General features: G+C 52.2%; 7 protein-coding genes across 7 annotated transcripts; 5 read left to right on the top strand and 2 right to left on the bottom strand.

Moving 5' to 3' along the window:
- The first annotated feature begins 62 nt into the window (after positions 1–62).
- LY79DRAFT_551718 (uncharacterized protein) lies at positions 63–3,029 on the top strand. The gene is made up of 6 exons (XM_060557673.1): positions 63–799; positions 852–1,099; positions 1,158–1,306; positions 1,470–1,807; positions 1,875–2,131; positions 2,188–3,029. The coding sequence occupies exons 1-6, from the start codon at positions 446–448 to the stop codon at positions 2,750–2,752; spliced, it is 1,911 nt and encodes a 636-aa protein (XP_060414989.1). The 5' UTR covers positions 63–445; the 3' UTR covers positions 2,753–3,029.
- Positions 3,030–5,277: 2,248 nt separating this feature from the next.
- On the bottom strand, positions 5,278–6,780 carry LY79DRAFT_703097 (uncharacterized protein). Its single transcript, XM_060564958.1, has 3 exons — positions 6,232–6,780; positions 5,941–6,130; positions 5,278–5,844 (listed from the first exon to the last, which is right to left on the bottom strand). Exons 1-3 carry the CDS (start codon positions 6,540–6,542, stop codon positions 5,614–5,616), a joined length of 732 nt encoding a protein of 243 aa, XP_060414988.1. The 5' UTR covers positions 6,543–6,780; the 3' UTR covers positions 5,278–5,613.
- A 1,286-nt stretch (positions 6,781–8,066) lies between these two features.
- On the top strand, positions 8,067–9,813 carry LY79DRAFT_551708 (nucleotide-diphospho-sugar transferase). The gene is made up of 2 exons (XM_060557672.1): positions 8,067–8,646; positions 8,725–9,813. The coding sequence occupies exons 1-2, from the start codon at positions 8,303–8,305 to the stop codon at positions 9,392–9,394; spliced, it is 1,014 nt and encodes a 337-aa protein (XP_060414987.1). The 5' UTR covers positions 8,067–8,302; the 3' UTR covers positions 9,395–9,813.
- An 825-nt stretch (positions 9,814–10,638) lies between these two features.
- LY79DRAFT_177561 (oxidoreductase molybdopterin binding domain-containing protein) lies at positions 10,639–12,907 on the top strand. Its single transcript, XM_060551273.1, has 4 exons — positions 10,639–10,926; positions 11,006–11,251; positions 11,348–12,855; positions 12,905–12,907. The coding sequence occupies exons 2-3, from the start codon at positions 11,049–11,051 to the stop codon at positions 12,825–12,827; spliced, it is 1,683 nt and encodes a 560-aa protein (XP_060414986.1). The 5' UTR covers positions 10,639–10,926; positions 11,006–11,048; the 3' UTR covers positions 12,828–12,855; positions 12,905–12,907.
- Positions 12,908–14,382: 1,475 nt separating this feature from the next.
- LY79DRAFT_513933 (cytochrome P450) lies at positions 14,383–18,102 on the top strand (the record flags this gene model as incomplete). Its single annotated transcript, XM_060554542.1, has 8 exons — positions 14,383–14,497; positions 14,572–14,690; positions 14,749–14,784; positions 14,860–15,552; positions 15,654–16,482; positions 16,536–17,113; positions 17,174–17,370; positions 17,424–18,102. The coding sequence occupies 8 exons, from the start codon at positions 14,383–14,385 to the stop codon at positions 18,100–18,102; spliced, it is 3,246 nt and encodes a 1,081-aa protein (XP_060414985.1).
- Positions 18,103–18,534: 432 nt separating this feature from the next.
- On the top strand, positions 18,535–19,999 carry LY79DRAFT_177314 (Alpha/Beta hydrolase protein). The gene has a single exon (XM_060551272.1). The coding sequence runs from the start codon at positions 18,621–18,623 to the stop codon at positions 19,659–19,661; it is 1,041 nt and encodes a 346-aa protein (XP_060414984.1). The 5' UTR covers positions 18,535–18,620; the 3' UTR covers positions 19,662–19,999.
- Positions 20,000–20,078: 79 nt separating this feature from the next.
- On the bottom strand, positions 20,079–22,575 carry LY79DRAFT_703093 (GMC oxidoreductase-domain-containing protein). Its single transcript, XM_060564957.1, has 4 exons — positions 22,201–22,575; positions 20,995–21,001; positions 20,346–20,930; positions 20,079–20,278 (listed from the first exon to the last, which is right to left on the bottom strand). The coding sequence occupies exons 1-4, from the start codon at positions 22,284–22,286 to the stop codon at positions 20,240–20,242; spliced, it is 717 nt and encodes a 238-aa protein (XP_060414983.1). The 5' UTR covers positions 22,287–22,575; the 3' UTR covers positions 20,079–20,239.
- Between the last annotated feature and the right edge of the window lie 198 nt (positions 22,576–22,773).

Below are 22,773 nucleotides of genomic sequence, written 5' to 3'. Positions count from 1 at the left end.
ACTGTGCATCAGGCCAATGTCAGCGAACACACCCCGGACGAGCATATCTCAAGCTGACACAAGTCTACCACATGGTTAGGTAGTCAAGAAGGCCGACTTGTGTCAAACAGCATAAGCAGACTTCGGCACAAGGATCAACATGACACTCAGTAGGGTGGCGTCGGCATACGTGGCTTGCTAATTTGATCAGGAGGGTCGGGGCTGTCGTCGGACCCCCCCAAGCTCCGGGGACTAGCAGCAACCGCACATGCATTGAGACATCAGCCGATTAAGATCTGCGGGCCGGCTCGAGCTATTAGTCTAGGTACTAAACCAGCGAGTGCATGTACCTCCACGAAGCGTTTTGGAATATGAAAGCCGTGCACCCTCTCACGTACAAGTTTATACGTGATTCTAGGCCGGCAGCCGGGTTCCTGAACGCCATCCTGAAGCTTCTCAACCAAAAATGGAGTTACCGGATTACCCTCCCAAGGTCGACATCAAGACCCAGATCTACGAGCAGCCGCCAGTCACGGCGAAGGCGCTATCAAGCTGGGACGATTTGGACGCAAATGAGATCTCTCAAAGCGTCGTGACGGAGCTATCCGCTGCTCTACAGCAGAGACGTCGCCGAGACGTGGAGAACGTCTTTGCTACCCCGTCCGCGCACTGGAAGGACACCTTGGCCTTGACGGCTCATCTCAGAACATTCAAAGGCAGGCAGACCATTGCATCGGCATTGCTAGAGTTGCACGACCAACGAAAGGTTGGCGATCTTCAATTTCACGGCGGGCTAGTTGTGACGGTGACTGAAGACCTGGTAAGGCTGCTTGCTACCTTATTATGCCTATCATGCGGCTAACAGGTGGTAGAAATGGCTAAACTGCAGCTTCAGTTTTACGACCGGGTCACCACGAGCTTTATGCCGAGGAAGTATGATGCTAGTCCCGGAAGTTCAGGAACCTGATCATTGCCAGTGGAAGATATGGTCCATGAGCACGTGGCTCAAGGACTGGGAGGAATACCCTGAAGATGAGAGCCTACTGAGGATGCCCTCTAGTCAAATAACCGAAAATGACCGCATCTACACAGATGTGCTAGTCATTGGCGGGGGCAACGCGTGAGTATCCTTTCTATTCGCCAAGATGCGCGACGTATGTTAACATGCGAATACCCAGCGGTATGATTCTGGCTGGCCGCTTGAAGGCTTTGAACGTTGATTTTGTCGTCATCGACCGAAACAAACAGGCGGGGGAGAACTGGTCGCAGCGATACGACTGCATGCGCTTCCATGTCTACAAATCCTTTTGTGAGATGCCATATCTCCGTAAGTGAGCCCCATGTGCTTGTCAAAGCGTTGGCCTTGAAGTATCACATGATTTCACCCAAACTTCCGCCGGATGCGTTCATCTATCCAGCTCGAAGACTTTACACGTCGCCTTAAGGGGTTAGTGAACCACGCTGTCGTAAAACAACTAACAAATCAACAGCGTATCCACAGTCATCCAATGACGGCCTTACCCGGGACCAGCTGGCCGCACAGGTCCGAGCCTTTGCCCACGAGTTCGACCTAGAACGTCGCGTTCTTCGCAGCACAACAGTGACTGCTACGACGTACGACTCGACCACCAAAACCTGGAGGGTGGAGCTGAAAACCGGACAAAGACAAAGATATCTGGAATGCGCATGCTTGGTCCTCGCGACTGGTGCCGGGTTCTCCGGCGCTGCACCTCTGCCGGACTTACCAGGCAGTGGGCAATTCAAAGGTCCCAACATGCATTCTGGAAACTTTCGTAACGCCGGAGAGCTCGTGGCAGACGGCGCCAAGGTGAGTCCCACATGGCAGTATCCCTACGTGTAGTAGAAACAGTTGTCGTGCTGACACTCCCTGCAAGTCTGTGGTTATCGTCGGTTCTGCCAATACCGCATTCGACGTGATGGTGGACTGCCATGACTCTGGCCTCCAGACTACCATGATTCAAAGATCAGAGACCTATGTTGTCCCAATGCGCTACTTTGCTCACCCCCTGGGGTTAGGGGCATACGACGTTATGCCGACCGAAGACGCCGATGCGATTGTCAATGGGAGCCCGCTGGCCGTTGGTGGAAATGTACTTCGGCTGGTCCACCGAATGCAAGCTCAAGCAGAGCCGTAAGCATCGTTCTCCCAGGCCATTATCTAGCTGTACTGATTTCATCCATCGACAGTCACCGATACGATGAGGTAAGGAAAGCAGGGCTGAGAGTCCAAGACTCCTTGACGGGCGATCTAGTCATCAATCTCGTGGATCGTTGCGGAGGCCACTTCGTGGATATGGGCAACGGCATCGAGCTCATCACAAAGAAGAAGGTTGGCATCCGCTCCGGGGTGGTGCCCACAGCCTACACGCCCGAGGGGTTGCTGTTGTCGGACGGCAGCACGCTGGAGACCGACGCCATTGTGTGGTGCACTGGGTTTGGCGACCTCGACGGCAGGACAAGACTTTCGGGCGAACTTGGGGCTGGATACGAAGCCATCGCTAGCAAGCTGGAGCCAACGTGGGGGGCAGACGCCGAAGGCGAGGTCCGCGGGCTTTGGAAACGACATGCAGGAGTCGACAACCTCTGGATGTTCGCCGGCGGAACTGGGCAGCACAGATGGTTCTCCAAGGTCATCGCTCAACAGATCAAAGGAGTCCTGGAAGGCTTTTTGCCAGACGCCTACCGGCGGACACCGCAGTCTCACATTGCAGGCGACTCCTCGAGCGAAGGTACATGGGTTTCGAACTTGTAAGGTTCCAGGTGAGCTCAGGACGAAAACGAGGATTTGTAAGACTCGTCATAATTTGCGTATATTTTCAAGCTATTTGTTTAAGCTACATGCTTGGATTTAAAATCCATCCTACTTCCATCTCTCTCCGCGCCAGAACCATTACCGTGGCTTTAGGTGCGCCAAAATGTGAGCTATCGCCTTTTTGGAAGGCGATGCATAAGATTAAATGAATGAGGAAACCAAACGCTTGGTAGCAGCAACGTCTAGTACCTATATCTGTCAGATTTCACAATGACCCATTGTTTCATTGATTTATGTGATCCAACGCGCACGTTGGTTACTCGTGCCGAAATCTGCCCTGAGCAAACCCAAACATGCCCTTTGATTGCCTGCCGCCAAGCCGCATGGTTTATGTTGGACCGATGAGAGGGGTCGCAACTACAGGCCACTCCAGCAAACAGAATTCAAGACGTAATTTCTCTCGGCGCAGTGTTAGTTCTATTCCTTCAATTCTGGCGAGAGAGGTCGAATGCCCAAGGCCAATTCCAACCCAGCAATGCATTCGTTCCCACTCAAGACGAGATAATAGTGCGATGCAAAAAGTTGCTGCAGCTTTACTGACCCGTTGAGTCACTCTCATTCAGCGATGGCTTTGAGTCAAAAGTTGCACGTGTAAGTCATCGCAGATCCTCGTGCGTTTGGGACGCCGGACCTTTCTTACGTGTTGATGGGACTATTTTAGAGCGTTGCATCCTCAAACTTGAGCGTTTCCAGAGCGATCTTTAACTTCCGAGAAGAGAACGGACGAAGGTATCATGCATACAACGACGGAAGTCAGTAACTCTGATATTCACGCCTCATTACACACCAGCCTCGATGAAGCTTTTCCTCACCAACAGGAACAGAATACATCTTGTCCGACGATGAGCAAAAACAAGACAGACTGGGTACAACTTTCTAGACCCGTATCGTTCTATGGATACGAGCTTGTGGATACCCTTCGCATTGTTGATGAATCATGTAGAGTTGCAGCACAATCTCTTCCTCTTGACCTTTGACAACAAGCTAGGGCTCGCTCCGCCAAACTAACCTAACTCAAAGGTCAAGCATGTTCTCAAAATAGGTACTGGTACAGGACTGTGGGCGATAGAATTGGGTGAAGACCACCCCGAAGCTGAGTTAATCACCCTGTTCTGGCATAAACGTGAAATACTCATGACCCCAGGTCGTTGGTATCATGGTATGGATCTCTCCATTCCCATGCCAGCGTTGTAAGTACCAGAAAAGGCACAGCCTTTCTACCAACCCCACTGGTGGAGGCTACCCTACTAATCGGGCAAAGTGTTTCTCGAAATCTCATCTTTAAAATCAACGACCAAGATGAACAGTGGGAATATTCGCAGCCCTTTGACTACATTCATACCCAGGGGAGAATGCCTGCATAGCAGACTGAAAACTCTTTCTCAACAAGGCTTTCGAGTGAGTTCCTCTATGCATCTGATTTTACTTGAATCTTTGTGACTTACATTTCGACGTCTTAGCAACTTGGCACCTGGTGGGTATTTCGAGTTCCAAGAGCTCGACGTACACCCTCGATCAGACAATGGTACTCTGACGCCAGACGTTCCTCTATCCAAGTGTATGAAATTTTTACAAGAAGCGTTCTAGAAACTCGGGCGGTCCTTCCAAGCTTATGGCTGTGATGCGGGACGTCGGGTTCATTGATGTAAAGCTGAGCTTGTTCAAATGGCCCTCAAACTCGTGGCCGAAAGACTCAAAGTTTAAGGAGTTGGGAGCATAGAACAACGATTTTGAGGCGATAACTTTCGGGCCATCCACCCGGGTACTTGGGTGGACGAAGGACGAGGTCCACGCGTTCTTCCCGAGCGTACGAAAAGATTTGAACAGCAGATCCATCCATGCATATTGGCCCGCGTAAGCAACTGTATCGGCTTGGGTTGAAGATGGCTAATGAGGTAGCAGATATCTCTCGTACGGAATGAAGCCAACAGAGAATAGGTCGCCGAAGCGGAAACGCAGAAGGATCATGTAATTAGCTTGAATGAGATCCGGAGCATGGTTATATGTCAGACACGCACGCATATATTTAACCGCTTTCTAGTGGTGAGAACTAATTACTAGATAATTATACATTATAGAGCCTTATTGTAGTCTTTAATATAGTAAGTCTATCTAAACCTGTAGACTTATAAGGTCTATAGCGGCAAATGCTATATCGTCTCTATAGCGTAGGAGTCTAATTTGATGACATATGGTATTACCTACACATTAATATATACACCTACTTCAACAGGTCTATTCCATCAACTAGATATATAGATAGGCAGTGTGAGCGGGTGTATCAAGAAAGGCAACTGGCTGATAAACTCCAAGTGCTCCTATCAGAGGCTCATTCGATAGAATGGGTAAACAATGGTATATTGGTAGGGTACCGTTGTTGAGCAAAAACTGTAATTTTTGTTGCCAGCTTCGTTAGTATATAAGCGAAGCTGCGGAAGTAAGTCACCAAGCCTCAGGACTGTCCATTTCTCCATTCAACACTAAGCAAACATATATAAAGCCTTTTACTACATTTGGTCTGATGACCAACTTGCGTTCTAACTCTGGGTATTCTACTCCTAAGTGACACCTATTACATGCTATTATGTGATTCAACTTCTGCTACTAGTACCACTGCCGCTTCTATATTTAGTCGGCTCTAACCCTGTAACTCCCATGTCCTCTGGGCTGGAGCCAAAGGAGCCTCATGGACTTTGCCATCATTGACGCCCATAGGATAGACATATCTGTCCATAGGGGTCCCGTTTGTGCTACTATTTGCTGAGAGGTAGTTGCTTTCGTTACTCAGCCTCTTGCGCTTGTTACGGTGCACGAGAAATGCGATGAGCATGAGGATTCCCATCAATGCGGCGGAACCGATGGCTATCCCTGCTACGGGGCCAGAAGAAAGCCCTGTAGAAGGGCCATTGCTGCCACTTTGTGTGCTTGTCGTAGCTGAAGCTTGATTTGTAGAGGTTCCCGTTTCTGTTGTTGTTGTTGTTGTTGTTGTTGTTGTTGTTGTTGTTGTTGGCGTTATCATCGTCGCAGGTAGACTAGAAGCTGCAGTGGAGGTTGAAGGTGATGTCGACGCTACCTATAATACTGGTTAAATTTCGTCTAGTCTTCGAACGAAAACGAACGCAACTTACTGAAATCATCTTAACTCCCCACGCCTCTAAACCCTCATCTGTAAACGGTGTTCGCGTTATCGGCTGCTCTGTTGGAACAGCAATACCAAGATCGGTAACCAAGCCGGTCCACACAGCGCCGGGAGTCGCTGTTGCGTGGCAGCCGTATTGATGATCTCTGCACATGAATGAAAAGGCGTTGCCAGTGACACTGTATGGAGTCGTCAACCAAAATTCTGACGTGTTTGCCCATCGGCGGCTTAAAATGCAGTCTAGGGCTCCTTGAATAAAAGAGCAAGCGGACTGACGAACCTGGGACAGCACGTAACACTGCTGACGGGCTTTCCCGACCTATTGGGCCCGGCAGTGGCACAGGCACGGGTGTAGCCCGTAGGACAATCGCCGTCGGTTCGATAGGGCACGTTGATGGTGAATGATGGGGGGACGCAATCCCCGTTGGGCGCATTGCCATCCAGTACGGGTGTAGGCGTCCCGTAGAGATTGCTAAAGAAGCCGTTGCCGAGCAGGACTCGGTAGTAGAGCGTGCTGGCGAAGCAAGTGGTCGGGGCGGTCCATGATGACGGGATTGTCGGTAAAGCGTCTATGTCGAATGTGGTCGTCATGCTAGATGTGTGAGACCTGGCCTTTGTTGCCTCTTATCCTGACATTAGATTAACTTCAGGACACAATGGTTTGAAAGACTGAATAGTCAAATGTATTTGAGGAGCCGCGGGTATATTGTGTCGCAGAAGGATGAAGACGGATAGAGACGCTCGAACAGGAGCCTCAAAGGGGATGCCTTAGAATACCCAAGCCGTGGCTTTACATCCAAAACTTATGTTCGTCTAGGGTGTCTTTCGCCATTCCCCAAGTTCCAACGCCGTCTCCTTTCCCGGTTTCAACAACCCCTGATCGTACATACATATGTACCAGTGACTATCGTGGCAGCAGGAGCGGCCGCTCGTGAAGACAGTTCCAACATCATCAGTGGAGGGGCTTCGACAAGGGTCTGTCTTCACACCGCATCCTCCCAAGTTCACGTGGGTATGTAATTGGTTTATTTGGCTGTATATTTAGTTGCTAGACTTCCAAATGAGCATAAGCCAGTATTATTTGCAAAGGATCAATATGTACGAATATACTTCGTACCGCTTTCATAATGCCGAATCAAAGGTGTCTTCGGTTGCCATCACCACCAACATTTGTACCAACCAACATATCAATTGTGTCAGGGGTGGCCAGGCTGCACCGCTACATCCGGTTGTGTACTCAAGACTGAGTCTCCACATATGATACCAATAAGACTTCTTATTGGCTATCGTTATCAACCAGCCAGGAGAGACCGGGCATCCATGTTGGCTGTGTTGGGCTTAACCAATCCGAACCCTTCGTTGGTTCGTCTGTTGGTACTGATTGACATCTTCAAATACTTGGCGTGCTGGGTTCTTAAGCATGAGGCGGATGAGGCGTCGGGCGGCTAGCCAGAATACCTGGGCGCGTAAAAAGCTCGAACATAGAGACGTTGGGTGGGATGTTTATGTTTGTTTGTCGAGAGAGGTGCGCACGGTGTCTGATGGCCTCCCTCTACATGCCACCTTATTGTCCCAAAATGAATGTTTGCCCATGACCATTCTATATGGATCACCAATGAGAGGCGACAGGGAAATTGGGTGGCAGCGCCCCTGCTATTCATGTCTGCTGCATGTGTTCTAACCTCTGTCACGACTCATTCTTCTGGCCCCACAAGGGTTAATGCTCCGTTACAAAATGGGTCGTGAGGTACGGAGACGCCATGCTGTCTTAAGAGCCAGTTGGTCCCTTGCGTTCTTCACTTGAAGACGTGTCTATCCCTTCCGGCGGCTTGTCCGTACGCTCGGAATCCCAAATACTTGGTTTCTCCCTTGCCTTGGCTCCCACAACCCTGCGGCGGATAGCTGAGCTTGTTATACCGTATCCTCTCATCAAACACGAAGTCCGCACAGGCCACAGGCTGCTGGAAAGGGGTAAGCGGGCTGGCAGAAACAGGGATCTAGATGTGGCAAATGCAGGAATTCATTTACGTCAGCAGCAGGTAGGTGGCAAGGGTTAGGGTTATATGGGTGGGTGTGTGTGTAGGTAGGTTGACCGCCTGTTATAATGGGACTAGCGTATGGCCTGTGCGGACTTCGTGTTTGATGAGAGGATACGGTAATTCTTCTCTGATTTCCTTTTTTAATCCTGCTTGGCCCCCCCACTGGACTCGACGGGCTCGGGCCATCCATTCATTCTCTTTTAGACACGAAGCCAACAATAACCCCGTTTCGTCGTACTGCCGAGCGTCTTTCGCAATCTTTCTCGTCGGCGTGTGACGGCCAAAGCTTTTTCTACCAGCTCGCTCTTTACAATGCTAGAAAAAGTCATCTACAACAACTCGCGGAGGCGCTACCAGCCACGCTTGTGGGTGGTCATCAGCCTGATCCTGCTGTTAGCATTTTTGCTTTACATCGCTCCTAGCAACATCGACCAACGGCTGTTTAACAACAAATTTACAAGCACAAAGAACCGTGGTTCATGGAATGGCAACTTTACGTCATCAGAATGGATGAATGCGCGCCCTGGTCACCTCATCCCTCCCAAAATCTGGCAAATCATTTTGCCCAAGGGGAGCAAAAATGCTCAGAATGCAGTTGACCCAGACACTTTGAAAGAAACGGCAACATGGCTGGCTAAGAACCAGGATTACATATAGTAAGGGTTTCATGTTCTGTTACTGGAGACTCAAAGCATTGGACTTCATTGAGATTGGACTTACTAACTCTTTTCCAGCACGCTTGTGGGTGGAGAAGGTGGGAGAGATTTTATTTCCCGCCATTTCAACCACACCGTTCTTTCAACCTACGATTCACTCCCCAACGTTGGGATGAAGTCTGACCTCCTTCGCTACCTTCTCCTGGACATTGAAGGTGGCATTTATTCCGATACTGATACTATTGCTCTGAAGCCGGTTGATAAGTGGGTTCCAGAAAAGTTTCGGAGCCGGACTCGGCTTATTGTTGGTATTGAATTTGATCAACGTGACGGAGGGACTTGGGCCGACATATCTCACCCGGTACAATTTTGCCAGTGGACTATTGCTGCAGCGCCAGGTCATCCTGTCTTCCAAAAGATGGTAGCCCGTGTGATCCAGTCACGGGAAGACATGGTCAATTTGCACGGTGCTGCATGGAAGCCAACGAGTTTCGAGGTTATGAACACCACAGGTCCAGCAGCATGGACAGATGCGGTCTGGGCATACCTGCAAGAGACCGATGACACCTTGACAACCCTGAGGAACCTGTCATATATGGATTCACCAAGACTATATGGCGACGCCTTGGTTCTACCCATCGATGGGTTTGGCATGGGGCAGCCGCATTCTGCTAGTACGAACGATGGAAGCATACCTGATGGAGCATTAATAAAACACATATTTGGGGGTTCTTGGAGAGGGGATTAACGTCTTTGTAGGATGTATGACGGAGTATGTTTAGGAATCTTTTGCGCTTTTAAGAATAATAACTCCCAAAGAGGAAAATTTCCGAATTTTGAGCTAGTGCATTTTGCAGACTACCTACCATATGGGATGGATAGATGGATGACGGAAACTAGCGCGCTGACCACTTGGTCAGAATATTATCAATTATATAAGGGGTAGGTAGCCAGCATCGATCAGTATTGCTATCTAACTAACGGATTTCTGTTCTGCAACTATCCGTTTACTGTGCAAGCAACCTGCTCGCCTTGCTCATCAGCCTCATCCTGCTCATCAGCCTCATCCTGCTCGCTGGCGGCGGGTTGTCAGAGGTCAGCTGGTCCGAGTGATGAAGTCAACGATAGGGCCACTTAACGGAAGGTAGGTATGGTGTTGTAACAGCATTCAAATCTAACCCCTTAACTATCGCAAGCTGGAAGGGTTTTATCCCTTATAGGCTGACTAATAGGGATCCACTAGCTCTAACCCTGGTTCTAGCCTGTGACCTCTCTGCCAGGCACCTGACACGGGTGATCTGGCCGCACCTGAGACTCATAGTGGCTGTACTGAATCGAGGCCATCGACGCTCCCGCGAGCCCTAGTACAGGAAGAAGTACCTGTAGTTCTCGTAACAAGTTGGCGGTTGCTTTCCTCATCTTGAGCAGAAGAGGGGGCCAAAATGGCATGAGAACTCGTAAGACCGAAAACACGGGGAAACGTAAGTAACTGTTGGACCGTAACCTCGAAAGTTGGTTTGCGCTAATTCATCCGTTGTTACCACTGATCGAAAGCTTGGGGAAACCTCGCGCGTCTTACTGGCCCGCGTATGGTGCCGCGGTCGGGCTGTTTCATTCCAAGTGCACCCTTGCTCTTTGGGAGGGGCCGCAAGAAGGTGGGTGTTATGGTGTCAAAACAGCTGCTTTAATACGATAACGGTAGGTGTAGTCCCAGATGTCCAAACTGTGTTAATGATTGGTCAAGGTCTTCGAGCTTGACGCAACCGGCATCCATCCAAGGGTTGGAAACGGCCTTCTTTAGACCTAGAACCTGAACATTTGCAGCCTCTGCTATGGTATGCAGACATGCGGTAGACCAAGGGCGTATACATCACTCAGCCCACCACGCGCGCCTTTCCGTGGTACCGAGCACTCACCGCCCGCTTTGCGAAGCACATAGCGAGCGCCTCACTAAGCCCATCATGCCGGTCTTACTAAGTCCACCATGCCTACAAGACTTTCCGAATACCACGTCTTAAGGGTCCGGCGCCTGCAGATGTATAGGGCCAATTGCAGGTCCTTCATTCGCCAGAAACAGGTTTGGCGATAGGAACCTATCAACCGAATATGCAGGTCTTACGAGGGGGCGTCGGCTCAACAAGAATTGGGTTTGGGCACCGCACCTTGTGTATGTCTGTGCAAACGTCAAGACTTCGCCCGTCTCCTCTTCGGCAATCGGGATCATCGGATGTCTGGTCCCAAGTGAGGTCTGATTTAAGTGTTGACGACCCCTCGGTTGAGGTCAGTTACCGAATCTCCCCATCTCTTTCATTCGCACCATTTCACCGACGCCCAACGCTCAACTGTATAACAAGAACAGATCTGGCTTACAAACGGAATCAGCTATCCGATAGCTGGCAACCATGAAGACCACGAACCGTCCCGATGAGTGGAAGATTGAGCAGGGCCTTTCAGGGGCCGTACTCCCGGTCCTTGACATGACGGGCCCCGAGACGAAGGCCCTTCCTCCTCAGACCTTCGGGCCACCTACCAAGAATGAAAAAGCACTCGCTGAGATCGGCGACCAAGAGAAGCTCTTTGCTGCCGAGCGTAAGGGCTGGGTTGGGTAAGTTGCTCATTCTGGATAAACAGTAGTCACGGAGCTGGGTGGGGGTTGAGCATACGTTCGTTGTCCGCGACTGATCCGAATCGACCACGTCAGTTACGTTGAATGGGAAAACTACCCTGACAAGAAAGCTATCGCACACAAGATTCTCACTTCCCAGACGTTCCACCCCAATCCAGAGTACCAACTGGGTCCGATTCCCGCCAGTAACCCTGTCCTCCCCGGCACCAACTGGAAGATGTGGCACCGCGCCATCGGCGGGGAGCTCACAAAGGTTCCTGACGACTCGTGGGATATTGTCCTGAAGGAGAAGCATCCGGACATGCTCCACCTGCTCCAGTTCCCCTACAACGGAGAGCCGCCCAAGCGGCTGGTGACCGACAAGGAGATCACCCCGAATTCGCTCCACTTTGTCAGGAACCACGGCGGGATCCCCATAATTGACAAGGAGGAGTACAGCTTCCTACTGGACGGCCTCGTCGCGAACCCCCGATCCTTCACCCTAGACGACATCATGGATGAGTCCAAGTTCCCGCGCATGGAGAAGACCGTCACGATGCAGTGCTCCGGGACCCGCCGCATCGAGCAGATCCTCAAATATGCCGGCCAAGGTGACGAGGTACCCCAGGCGCCGTGGGCCGAGGGGGCCATCGGGACTGCTCGGTACGTTGGGATCAGCCTCAAGAAAGTCATCAAGGCCTGCGGGGGCTTGGTCGACGGCGCCAAGCACCTAGAATTCTACGGCGCCGACACCTACTTCAAGGACAACGAGACGATGAACTACCTCGTCAGCGTCCCGTGGTCCAAGGTAAAGGCGAACGAGGTTATGCTGGCTTGGGAGATGAACGGCGAGGTGTTGCCGAGGATCCACGGCTATCCCCTCCGCATCGTGGTCTTTGGCTACATCGGGGCCAGGAGCGTAAAGTGGCTGTACCGCATCAAGGCTATCAAGGAGCCCTCGCGAGCTCCCGTGCAGAGCAAGGAGTACCTATACTTCCCGCAACAAGTGGGGAAACACAACCTCAAGATGACGGACGGTATCCAGATCCAGGAGATGCCCGTCAGCTCAGCTATCATGTCGCCTTGGACCAAGCAGGCCGTCATCCACAACGGCAGAATCCGCTGCAAGGGCTGGGCCTACTCTGGGGGCGGCCGGTGGCCCGAACGCGTCGAACTTTCAGCCGACGGCGGCTTCAACTGGTACACGGTGCCCGTGGAGAACCTCTCCAAGAAGCGCCGCTGGACGTGGCGCACGTGGGAGTTCGATCTCCCCTGCGACGTCGAGGGCTGGATCGAGGTCGTGTGCCGCTGCTGGGACAACTCGCTCAACACTCAACCCCCCGACGTCCGTACAGCCTGGAACTGGGGCCTGCATGTCACCAGCTCGTGCCATCGCATCGCGCTGTACAGCATCAACAAGACCAGACCGGCAACGAAGGCGCGTCTTGCCGAGTTCGAGGAGAAGGGCATACCCTTTGGCCCGATCACGGTTCCACTGGTTTTCCCGTCGCAATCTTGGGACGAGTACGAGAAGTACTGGGCAACCCATGATCCCCGCGACGCAGAAGACGACTAGGCCGTCTCTGGGATTCGTTTTTGTTACTGTGGGTTGCCTTTCTCTCCAATCAGCGCGGGGTGGTGACAAAGCGTCAGAGTAGTATTGCATGCAGGAGATTTCGTCAAGAGTTACGCTATTCTTCGGCAGGACTTCATGCTTACCAAATCGCCAAGCGAAACAATTGGTTTAATGCCATGCAGTTTTCGAAATGTAAGGCTGATAAGTGATCTATGTGTTGACGAATGTTTGAAGCTGCTTGACCAATCTCGGCTGGAATACCCATTCACACCCCTGCTAAGACTGTGATGGACGATCACGCTGCGGCCGCATAATTGAAACAGTGTGGATATCCCGTTGAGTGAGCAGTTTGCTATTGATCCCGGGGAGGCCGAAACTCTAATCTGGGTATGGCGATGGACAATTCCTCGATCCATGGACTACGTCTGTAGCAACACACCTCAGCAGGGTCAACTCGAGAAAGGTTCTACTGGGACAGCAGTGCGGACTGATGATTTCCAACCGAGATCCAACTTGTTTCTCTAACAAGTAATTTACTTCTGTCACTTTGTTCTGTTTCTAGGTTGCCGCTCAGATGCGGGCCGCGGATAGAGTGCGGGGCTGGGACCAGATACCGGTAATCTGACGGCCGTTTACAAACGGCTTTTTGGATTTGATACAGGTGAGCCCTACATGGCCCTCATGATATATGATGAACAGTGTGACCGAAGAACCGGATCCTTTGATGTCTACTTGGCTCAGCCTGGTTTACGTGTTGGACGATACTACGGCATGAACCGGGGCAAACACTTGTACACATTATCTGCGTGAATGTGTCCCGTGGGCACCGAAAGAAGTGGAGAACGGATACCCGCGGAGCACCGCTCGAAACCAGCCCAAGGGTAATTCGTCAAATCCCCAGTCGCGGCCCCCCGCGGCCGTTGACATAGGTAGATACAGACGGGACGAATTCCATGAGGTGCGGGCTTGTAATCTACCGTTGACCGAACATTCGTCGTACGTTACTCGTCAGCTCAGCCACTGCCAGTCTCTTTCCGAGGACAACGAGGGAGCACTAAAGGACGGGGCTTGGGCCGGTCAGACAGGGATCGGTGGGCGTCACGACCCTCCTATTCCACCGAGACTCCGTTCCGTAGATCAACTTGTCAAGATATTACCGTCATGGGAGCTTCCTTAATCTACCGTTGACCGAGTATTCGTCGTACGTTAGTCGTCAGCTCAGCCACTGCCAGTCTCTTTCCGAGGACACCGAGGGAGCACTAAAGGACGGGGCTCGGGCCGGTCAGACAGGGATCGGTGGGCGTCACGACCTCCTATTCCACCGAGACTCCGTTCCGTAGATCAACTTATAAAGATACCGTCATGGGAGCTTTCCTTATATCTCAATGTCTATTTATCTTCAACGCATTACCCCAACCACAACGCCACGATGCCGTCCTTACAAAAAGCTGAACCTCCCGCATCCGCTGAGGAATCGTATTCATCGTCAACCCAAGAGAAACGCAGACGAGTCTTCAGCCTGTCCCGCCAGTCGTCGAGCAAAAGCTTTGGCACTATGTCGGGAGAAGCCGAGATCCCGCAGCCCACTCGCATCCCCGTTCTGGGGCATGTGACTGAGATCGACGCGGAATATTCTTTGGGCTCCTTCGTGCACCTCGCGAACAAGTTTGGTAGGTGAGGTTCCTGTCGAGAAGTGAAGACAGCCGTGTTGAGAAAGTGGAGTGAACCTAAGCTAACTTACCAGGTCCTATCTACAAGCTTGATTTGTTCGGCCAGAAGCGGGTGTTCGTCAACACTCACGAACTTGTCAATGAATGCTGTGATGACAAACGCTTCAAGAAGTGCATCGAGGGAGACCTTAATGTGAGTGCAAGTCCAGCCAAGGTTTGGGGTTGGTTCCGCTGCTAACAAGTCGATATAGGAGCTACGCGAGGCAGTACATGACGGTCTGTTCACGGTAAGCCCCAAGCCTCACCCTCCGTTCCCTCATTCGATCTCGGTGGGCGTCTTTGATTAACCTTGCCTTGGATAGTCCAAAGGGATGGAAGAAGAGAACTGGGGCGTTGCCCATCGCGTTTTGATGTCGGCTTTCGGCCCCCTCGCTATCAGGGAAATGTTTGACCCTATGCATGACGTCGCAGGACAGCTCGCGATGAAGTGGGCTCGTCATGGACCGTCTACCCCCATTCATATTGGCGAAGACATGACGAGGCTCACGATGGACACGGTGGCATTGTGCACAATGGGCTACAGATTTAACTCGTACTACCGCGAGGACACCCACCCATTCATCACGGCCATGTACGCCGTTTTGAAGGAGGCCGGCGACAAAGCCTTCCGCGTATTGCCTCAGCTGTTTTACAAGAAGCAGGACAAGAAGATGAGGGCCAACATCAAACTGCTACGGTCAACGGCGAAAGAGGTCCTGGACGCGAGAAGGCTGGATCCGAACGGCGCGACTGGGCGCAAGGATGTGCTGACGGCAATGTTTAACACCGTTGATCCCGTCACGGGGCGCAAAATGACAGACGACAGCATCGTCGACAACCTGATCACCTTCCTGGTGGCTGGCCACGAGACAACCGCCGCAACATTAACATTTACTATGTATTGGCTGCTGAAGAATCCAGAGGTATACAGAAAGGTCCAAGAGGAAGTCGACAGCACAGTAACCAATGGGCCACTCCGCGTAGAGCATGTTGCCAAGTTAAAGTATCTGACAACGGTAAGTATCAAGGCCTTTCTCCGTTCGGTGCTGCCCTAAGCCAGACAGCTGTGGTAGAATCATCGATTTACGGGACGACTGCTAACATAACCCGAACACAGGTAATCAGAGAGGTACTGCGCCACAGTGCCCCCATTCCTGCGTTCGGAAGGGAGTGTCTGGAAGGCGAGGAGGTTATCGGCGGCAAATACCGCATCAAGCCTGGAGAGCAGATCATCTGCTTCCTGGCAAAGTCCCACCTTGACCCCAAGGTTTACGGGGACGACGCCGAAGAGTTCAAGCCCGAGAGGATGCTCGACGAGAACTTTGACCGCCTGATGAAGGAGTTTCCCAACTGCTGGAGCCCTTTTGGCACGGGCATGCGCGCCTGTATCGGCCGTGCCTTTGCCTGGCAGGAGATGGTGCTCGCCCTTGCCCTGCTGATACAGAACTTCAACTTTGTCATGCACAACCCCAACTACGACCTCAAGATCTCGCAGACGCTCACGATCAAGCCCAAGGATTTGTACATCCGGGCCATCCTGAGAGAGGGCTTGACGCCTTCGTCTCTGGAGGCACGGATGGCCGGCTCTTTCTCTGGGGGCCATGGGGCCCAACCCAAGACGACGGCCCATGAGGCTACTGATGGATCGTCAGAGGCCGATGGTGTCAAGGAGAAGGCAAAGCTGGCCGTTTTCTACGGCTCAAACTCCGGAACCTGCGAGTTCATGGCCCAGAGGCTCGCCAGTGACGCCGCATCCCATGGCTTCAGTGCGACTGTGGACACCCTTGACACCGCTCGAGAGTCCCTGCCAGCAGATAGACCGGTTGTCATCATCACTTCCTCCTACGAGGGCGAACCACCCCACAACGCCGCCCTCTTCGTCGACTGGTTGATAAACCTAAAGAGCAAGGAGCTCAAGAACGTGAAGTATGCCGTATATGGCTGCGGTAAGTTGTTCAAACTCCTCACCATAACTATAGCCCTCTGATCACGTCAACAGGACACGCCGACTGGGTGAAGACGCACCAGCGCGTCCCCAAACTAGTTGACGCCTCCATCGAAGAGCGCGGTGGTCACCGAATCGTCCCCTTTGCTTCAACCGACGCCAAAGATAGAGACATGTTCTCCGACTTTGAGGCTTGGGAGGACGACACTCTGTGGCCCGCTCTCGTCAAGCAGTTCGGCGGGCAGCCCGAAGGCGAAGATAGCAGCATCGCCGACGCAGGCCTGTCGGTCTCCTTCTCCACACCGAGAACCTCGACCTTGCGCCAGGACGTCAGGGACGCGCTCGTGCTCGACTCTCGCCCGCTTGCAAATGGCGACCTGGGGCCGGTCAAGAGGCACCTAGAGGTGCAGCTGCCGTCCAACGTACGGTACACGGCGGGTGATTACATGGCTGTGCTCCCGCACAACCCCAAGGAAACCGTCGCGCGGGTGATGCGACACTTCCACCTGACGTGGGACTCTCATGTTACAATCAAGGCTTCGGGCCCCACGACTCTGCCCACGGACGTCAGCATTCCCGTCTCTGATGTCTTGAGCTCATACGTCGAGCTGTGCCAAACAGCTTCCAGGAGGGTTAGTTTGCTCTGCGTTCCCATTTGCCTAGTATTCCAGTCACTAACGAGAAGCGTCTAGAATGTATCGACACTATCGCAATTTGCCAAGGACGAGGAGGTCCGTCGCAAGCTCCAGCACCTGGCGACTGGCGGTTACGACGTAGAGGTGAAGAACAAGAGACTCTCCGTTCTGGACATTGCCAAGCAATTTCCATCTCTGGCAATCCCGTTCAACCATTTCCTCCTCATGCTCCCACCCATGCGTGTCCGCCAGTAGTAAGTGCAGGGCTTTCCCAGTTGCCGTGGACTATACTTACCGTTATAATCAGCTCGATATCCTCGTCGCCTCTCGTCGACCCAGGTGTCGCCACCATCACTTACGGAGTCCTCGACGAGCCCGCCTTGTCAGGGCAGGGCCGCCACATCGGTGTCACCTCATCCTACCTCTCAAGCTTGGCAGCCGGCGACCGAATCCAGGTCTCGATACGTGTCGCGCAGGGCGGATTCAAGCTGCCCGTCGACGTGGACAAGACACCGCTGCTGTGTGTCGCCGCCGGCACGGGCCTGGCGCCCTTCCGTGCGTTCGTCCAGGAGAGGGCCACCCTCCTCAGCAACGGCCGACAACTCGCGCCGGCGATCCTCTTCTTCGGCTGCCGCGATCCCCTCGCCGACGACCTGTACCGCGAAGAGTTTGACAAGTGGGAGGCCGCCGGCGCTGTCAAGGTGTACAGGGCATACAGCCGTAAACCGGGTGCGTCGAGCGGCTGCAAGTACGTTCAGGACCGTATTTGGCAGGAGCGCGAGATGCTATACGGCCTCTGGGACCAGGGGGCCAGGGTCTACGTCTGTGGCTCCAACAGGGTTGCTGAGGGCGTCAAGGATGTCCTGCTTAGGGCCGCCAAGGAGAGGAGCGAGATCGACGACGGCAAGCCGATGACGGAAGAAGAGTTGGAGGAGTGGTTCAATGGCATCCGAAACGAGCGGTATGCCACCGATGTATTTGACTAAAAGCTCTATGGAGCGGTATGCACCGCTTGATACATCGCCTCCACATCCGGAAGTATGAAATTTGTAAGACCATTAGGCGTATTAAACAGGACTTTTGTGTTCAGACTAGCAACTCGGATAGAACTTTCTCTTTTTATCTTGTTTTGTTTGAAAACCCGAACCACATGGAGTCCCCCAAGCGAAGTCACCGAGAACTTGCCTAACGCCGTCCGCTTTGCACGCATGAATAGTGTTCGAGGGCGCAGCATTGAAACCGTCATGTGCAGATTTTCTGCGAAGCTAGAGTCAATTGAACCAAATCCCTCTGCCGGAAGATGTGAGAGAGACTATCTAGCGCAGAATACGTGGCAATCGCCTTGTGGTCATGCCCCAGAGGATAGACACCACGCGGAACAGGTGTTCGGGCCACGCAATCTAATGCCGCTCGGACGAACTGAGCGCGAACCCCGCATACCCCACGAAACAGAATACCCTTCCAGGGGGGCGACCAGGGTCGCGGGTAACGCATAAAGGTTACCATGGGCCCAGGTTACCTGCTCTTGGGGATGGGTTTCGGGGTCTTGTCCGTCCTGTATTATGCACATCGGCCGCAAAAGATGACGAATCTCAAGTTCGACGCGGAATTTTGGGCCGTTGCTGGCCCCTTCATCGCAGTCCGACCGCCACGGAGGCCGACCAACGCCTTGGAGCTCCGCAGAAGTGTCAACGTCGGCCTGTCTGCCGTTCTCGGGCACGCCCTGCCAGACGGCATCGTCGAGACCAGACATGACGTCCAATCCTTTGACGGCGAAACGATCGCGCTGTACGAATTCGCCCCGGAGGTCAAAGACACCGGCGGAAAGCAGCCGGCACTCATCTACGTCCACGGGGGCGGCATCGTAGGCGGAGACATCGACCCGTACAGCAGGCCGCTCCCCGCGAGGGCGGCCCTGGAGACCGGGCTTCGCGTGTTCGCTGTCGAGTACCGTCTGGCGCCCGAGTTCCCGTACCCGGCGCCCACCGAGGACTGCTATGCAGCTCTCACATGGCTGAGCCGGAACGCGGAGACCCTCAACATCGATCCTGCGCGTATCGGATTCTACGCGCTCAGTGCCGGCGGCGGCATGGCTGCCGGCGCCGCCATGATGGCCCGCGACCGGGGTCTGTCGCCGCCGCTGGCGAAGCAGATACTCATCTATCCGATGCTCGACGATAGGACCAGAGCCCTTCCAGGCAACCCACTCTCCCAGTTCCTCACATGGACAGACCACTCGAACCAGATCAGCTGGAACGCGTACCTCGGCGAGGGCAAGGCAGGGGGGCCAGAAACGGCCGCGTACGCGGCGCCTGCGCGGGCCGTCGACGTTTCAAACCTGCCGCCAACTTACATCGAAGTGGGAGGGGTCGACCTCTTCTGTGCTGAGGCGGTTGCATTTGCCAGTAGGCTTGCCTCGGCGAACGTCCAGATGGAGCTGCATGTGTATCCGGGTCTTCCACACGTCTTCGACTTGTATGCTCCCATGATCAACTTGGCTCAACGAGCAAGGGAGAACCGCATACGAGCAGCAAAAAGCTTATAACGGAGACTTGTTGTTAGTCACAGGCTGGATGAATATAACACAGAGATATTGGCTACGACTATGGCAGCACTTGGACCTGCAACCTTTGCACCTTTGCTGTACGATCACCAAAGTGACAAGATCCAAACACGCTGCCTTCACACTTGCAGCACTAGCTGTCCTTCCAGGGGCAGCTCCTAGAGAGTGACATGTTTCAACCCTCTGAGAGCATGAGAGCGTTGCGATTTGGTGAGCCTATATAGCCTATACCGCGGTAAGCGGATTTGACGAAACTTTACACTCCTTTCCAAAAAGTTTCACGGCTAATTGTTTCAAATCAAACGCCGCCTGGCCGATCTCAATGAAGATCGCCAAGCTAAAAGTTGGGCTGCGCCTGTTTGCTGCGCTATGCCGCGGCTTTATTGGGCTTCTGATTTTCAAAAAAGAGGTGGCTGATAGGCGAACCACAAAACCACATGACGGTAGCAATAGCAATGAGTAATGTTCCAAGTTCCGCTGAATGAACCCGAGCAGTCATTTCATCCTTTTTCATCTAAAATTCCGTACAGTCTGGACGATGGTAGCCGATTCTAGACATCTTACATCGACTTCCACCGGCGGTGGATGATCTCAGCAGCCTGCAGATCTATTAGCAATCACTCTTTCTTCGGGAACCGGGCTAGGATGGATTTGGGACTAAATCACCTTCTTACCAATGGCGTACGCCGTCGTGGTGGTGTGGGAACCAGGGATGGTAAGGATGATGGAGCAGTCGGCAACACGGAGGCCCGAGATACCGTGGACAGAAAGGCTCGAGTCGACGACGCAGCCCTTCTCACGGGGCAGCATTGCAGCTATGCAGCAAGGGTGCATAAGTGACTGGATGACGGTCCTCTTGATGTACTCGATGAGGGCGTCGTGCTCGGTGACATCAACACCTGGAGCGACCTCGACATCTCCATGCGCCTGCCATGCGTCGGCAGAGTACAGGCGGTAGAAGTAGTCAACGTAGGTGACCATGATATCGAAGTCAATAGGGTTCGCGCCAGTGGCATAGTTGACAACGGGGGTGGCATCGTGGTCCGTGGAATTTAGGACGACGGAGTCACGGCTGAGGGGTTTGAGGATGAAGGCGGTTCCGGGACCCGCGTGGAAGGGCATCTCGAGGATGGAGTGCTCGGGGTGCTCGAGGGCCTGGGTGAGGACCTCGAGCTGCGCGAGGTAGCCCTCAAGGACGGCCCCAGTAACTAGACGGGCTCTTGGCCACCGACGCCACGGCTGCTGCTGCTTCTATTCTTCCAAGAGTGCTGTCAGAACAGGCAACATGTAATCCCTGTCACCCGGAAGAACATACGCTATCGCTTTGGAGTTGTGATAGCTTGGCCGCAAATCATACAGAAACATCCATCAAGGGCCGGGTTTCAAACTCGGTAGATTGATACGCATACCTATTCTGTGGGTATGCTATACCAGGATACAAACACACACATACTTGTGTTGGTGTATTAGATGATGCTGAAGTTCTAGTCGAAGTGGCTACCGCCGCCATAACGCTCGCGGATGCCGATTGTCACGATATATGAGCTACTATTACTGCCCACATAACTAACGGCGTTGTCTTTTGCGTGACAGTTATGAGCCCAGCTCCTACCTGCTAGTATACCACAATAGTACTATATCCTCTGACTTAACTAAAAAACCGCATAGACCATACGCTAGACCCCTTATAGAAAGCGGTCAACCTACCTCTACATACACCAACCTATGTAACCCTAACCCTTGCCGCCTAACTTGCTGCTAACGTAAATGACTCCCTGTATTTGCTACATCTAGATCCCTGTTTCTGCCACTACGCTAGCCCCTTTTCAGTAGCCTGCGGTCTGTGCGGATTTTTAGTTAAGTCAGAGGATACGGTATATGTGTTAATTTAAGTGCAGTAACTAGCTATAGATCTTAAGCACCGTGGGTTTAATTCCTATTAGGGTCCCCTAGTCAAAAGTCCTACTAAAGTCTAATAGATCCTCACCATCTATGATTAGCGAGATATACTTAACTAGGTTTTTATCAAAAAGTGTGTTCAGAAATAACTTTCTAGGTTAAATCTAGGGGGCATGTTATAATATATAAGCTACTATTACTGCCCATGTAACTAACGGCGTTGTCTTTTGCGTGACACCGATGATGTAATTAACAGATTTCGTTGAAGTCGAAAAATTCATAGTCCCAGGTTCCAGCGCATCCATCTTCTCCGACGCAAAATCCGATAGAACCAGATATTACGCATTGCTTTTGGCGTCAAACCCAAGAATTAGTATTGTTGTTTGATCTTTGAAAGACGATTGCCCTGCGCTTCACAATGCTAGCTTCCCTTCTTTAGGGCTAGCATCCTTTGTATAACCTGCTGGGTCGTGGCACTATAGTATCCTCCGCCTAATACTAGGATGTTAGTTATGAATGTTATCTTTGGCTTCTGACTTTATATACATACCTATTATCCACTCTTAGGGAAGGGATGAGTTGGTGTTGATATCAGTGATGAGCACCGGTTGTTTCGGCATACATTAGGGGGACAGCAAGGCCTAGTTCTCCAAGAACATCCATCGCCTTTAGCGAGGCACCATCGGGGCTGTAGTTGATGTATGACATCGCGGGATGCTAGATACGTTTCCTCGTCTGGTACTGGGGAGGCAATAGCAGTCATAGCTAGGGCAAGAGGAATAATAGAGAAACGCATCTTGGGAAGTGAAAGAGCGATGACTGTATAACAATAGAATGTATAGGATATGTGCAAACGGGGTAAAACTTGACGTGTTAAACAAAAAGCTTGAAGAAGAGAACTCCTTCCTGATCTAAGGATCACACTTATATAGTTACTCAGTTCTCTTTGATATACTAAAAACACTACATTAGTTTAGAAGATAAAATTTCAAAATAGGTTGTATTTTATACTTTTGTACTAATATAATTTGATTCATTCTTATATCATGTATGTGTTCGGCGAGCCGACTATTATAGTGAGCCGCCTACCTTAAGAAAAGTGGGGTTATTCTAGGGGACCTCAACAGTTTCCTAACAGTATTTTCGCGTGCAGCCAGCCTAGAGCAACCCCATTATTCTTAAGGTGGGCGGCTCG

Source organism: Colletotrichum navitas, assembly GCF_030913465.1.
Source record: "Colletotrichum navitas strain CBS 125086 chromosome Unknown LY79scaffold_24, whole genome shotgun sequence".
Taxonomy (NCBI): Eukaryota; Fungi; Ascomycota; class Sordariomycetes; order Glomerellales; family Glomerellaceae; genus Colletotrichum; species Colletotrichum navitas.
Note: the sequence above shows the minus strand (reverse complement) of the source record. Positions and strands in the feature narration are given on the sequence as shown.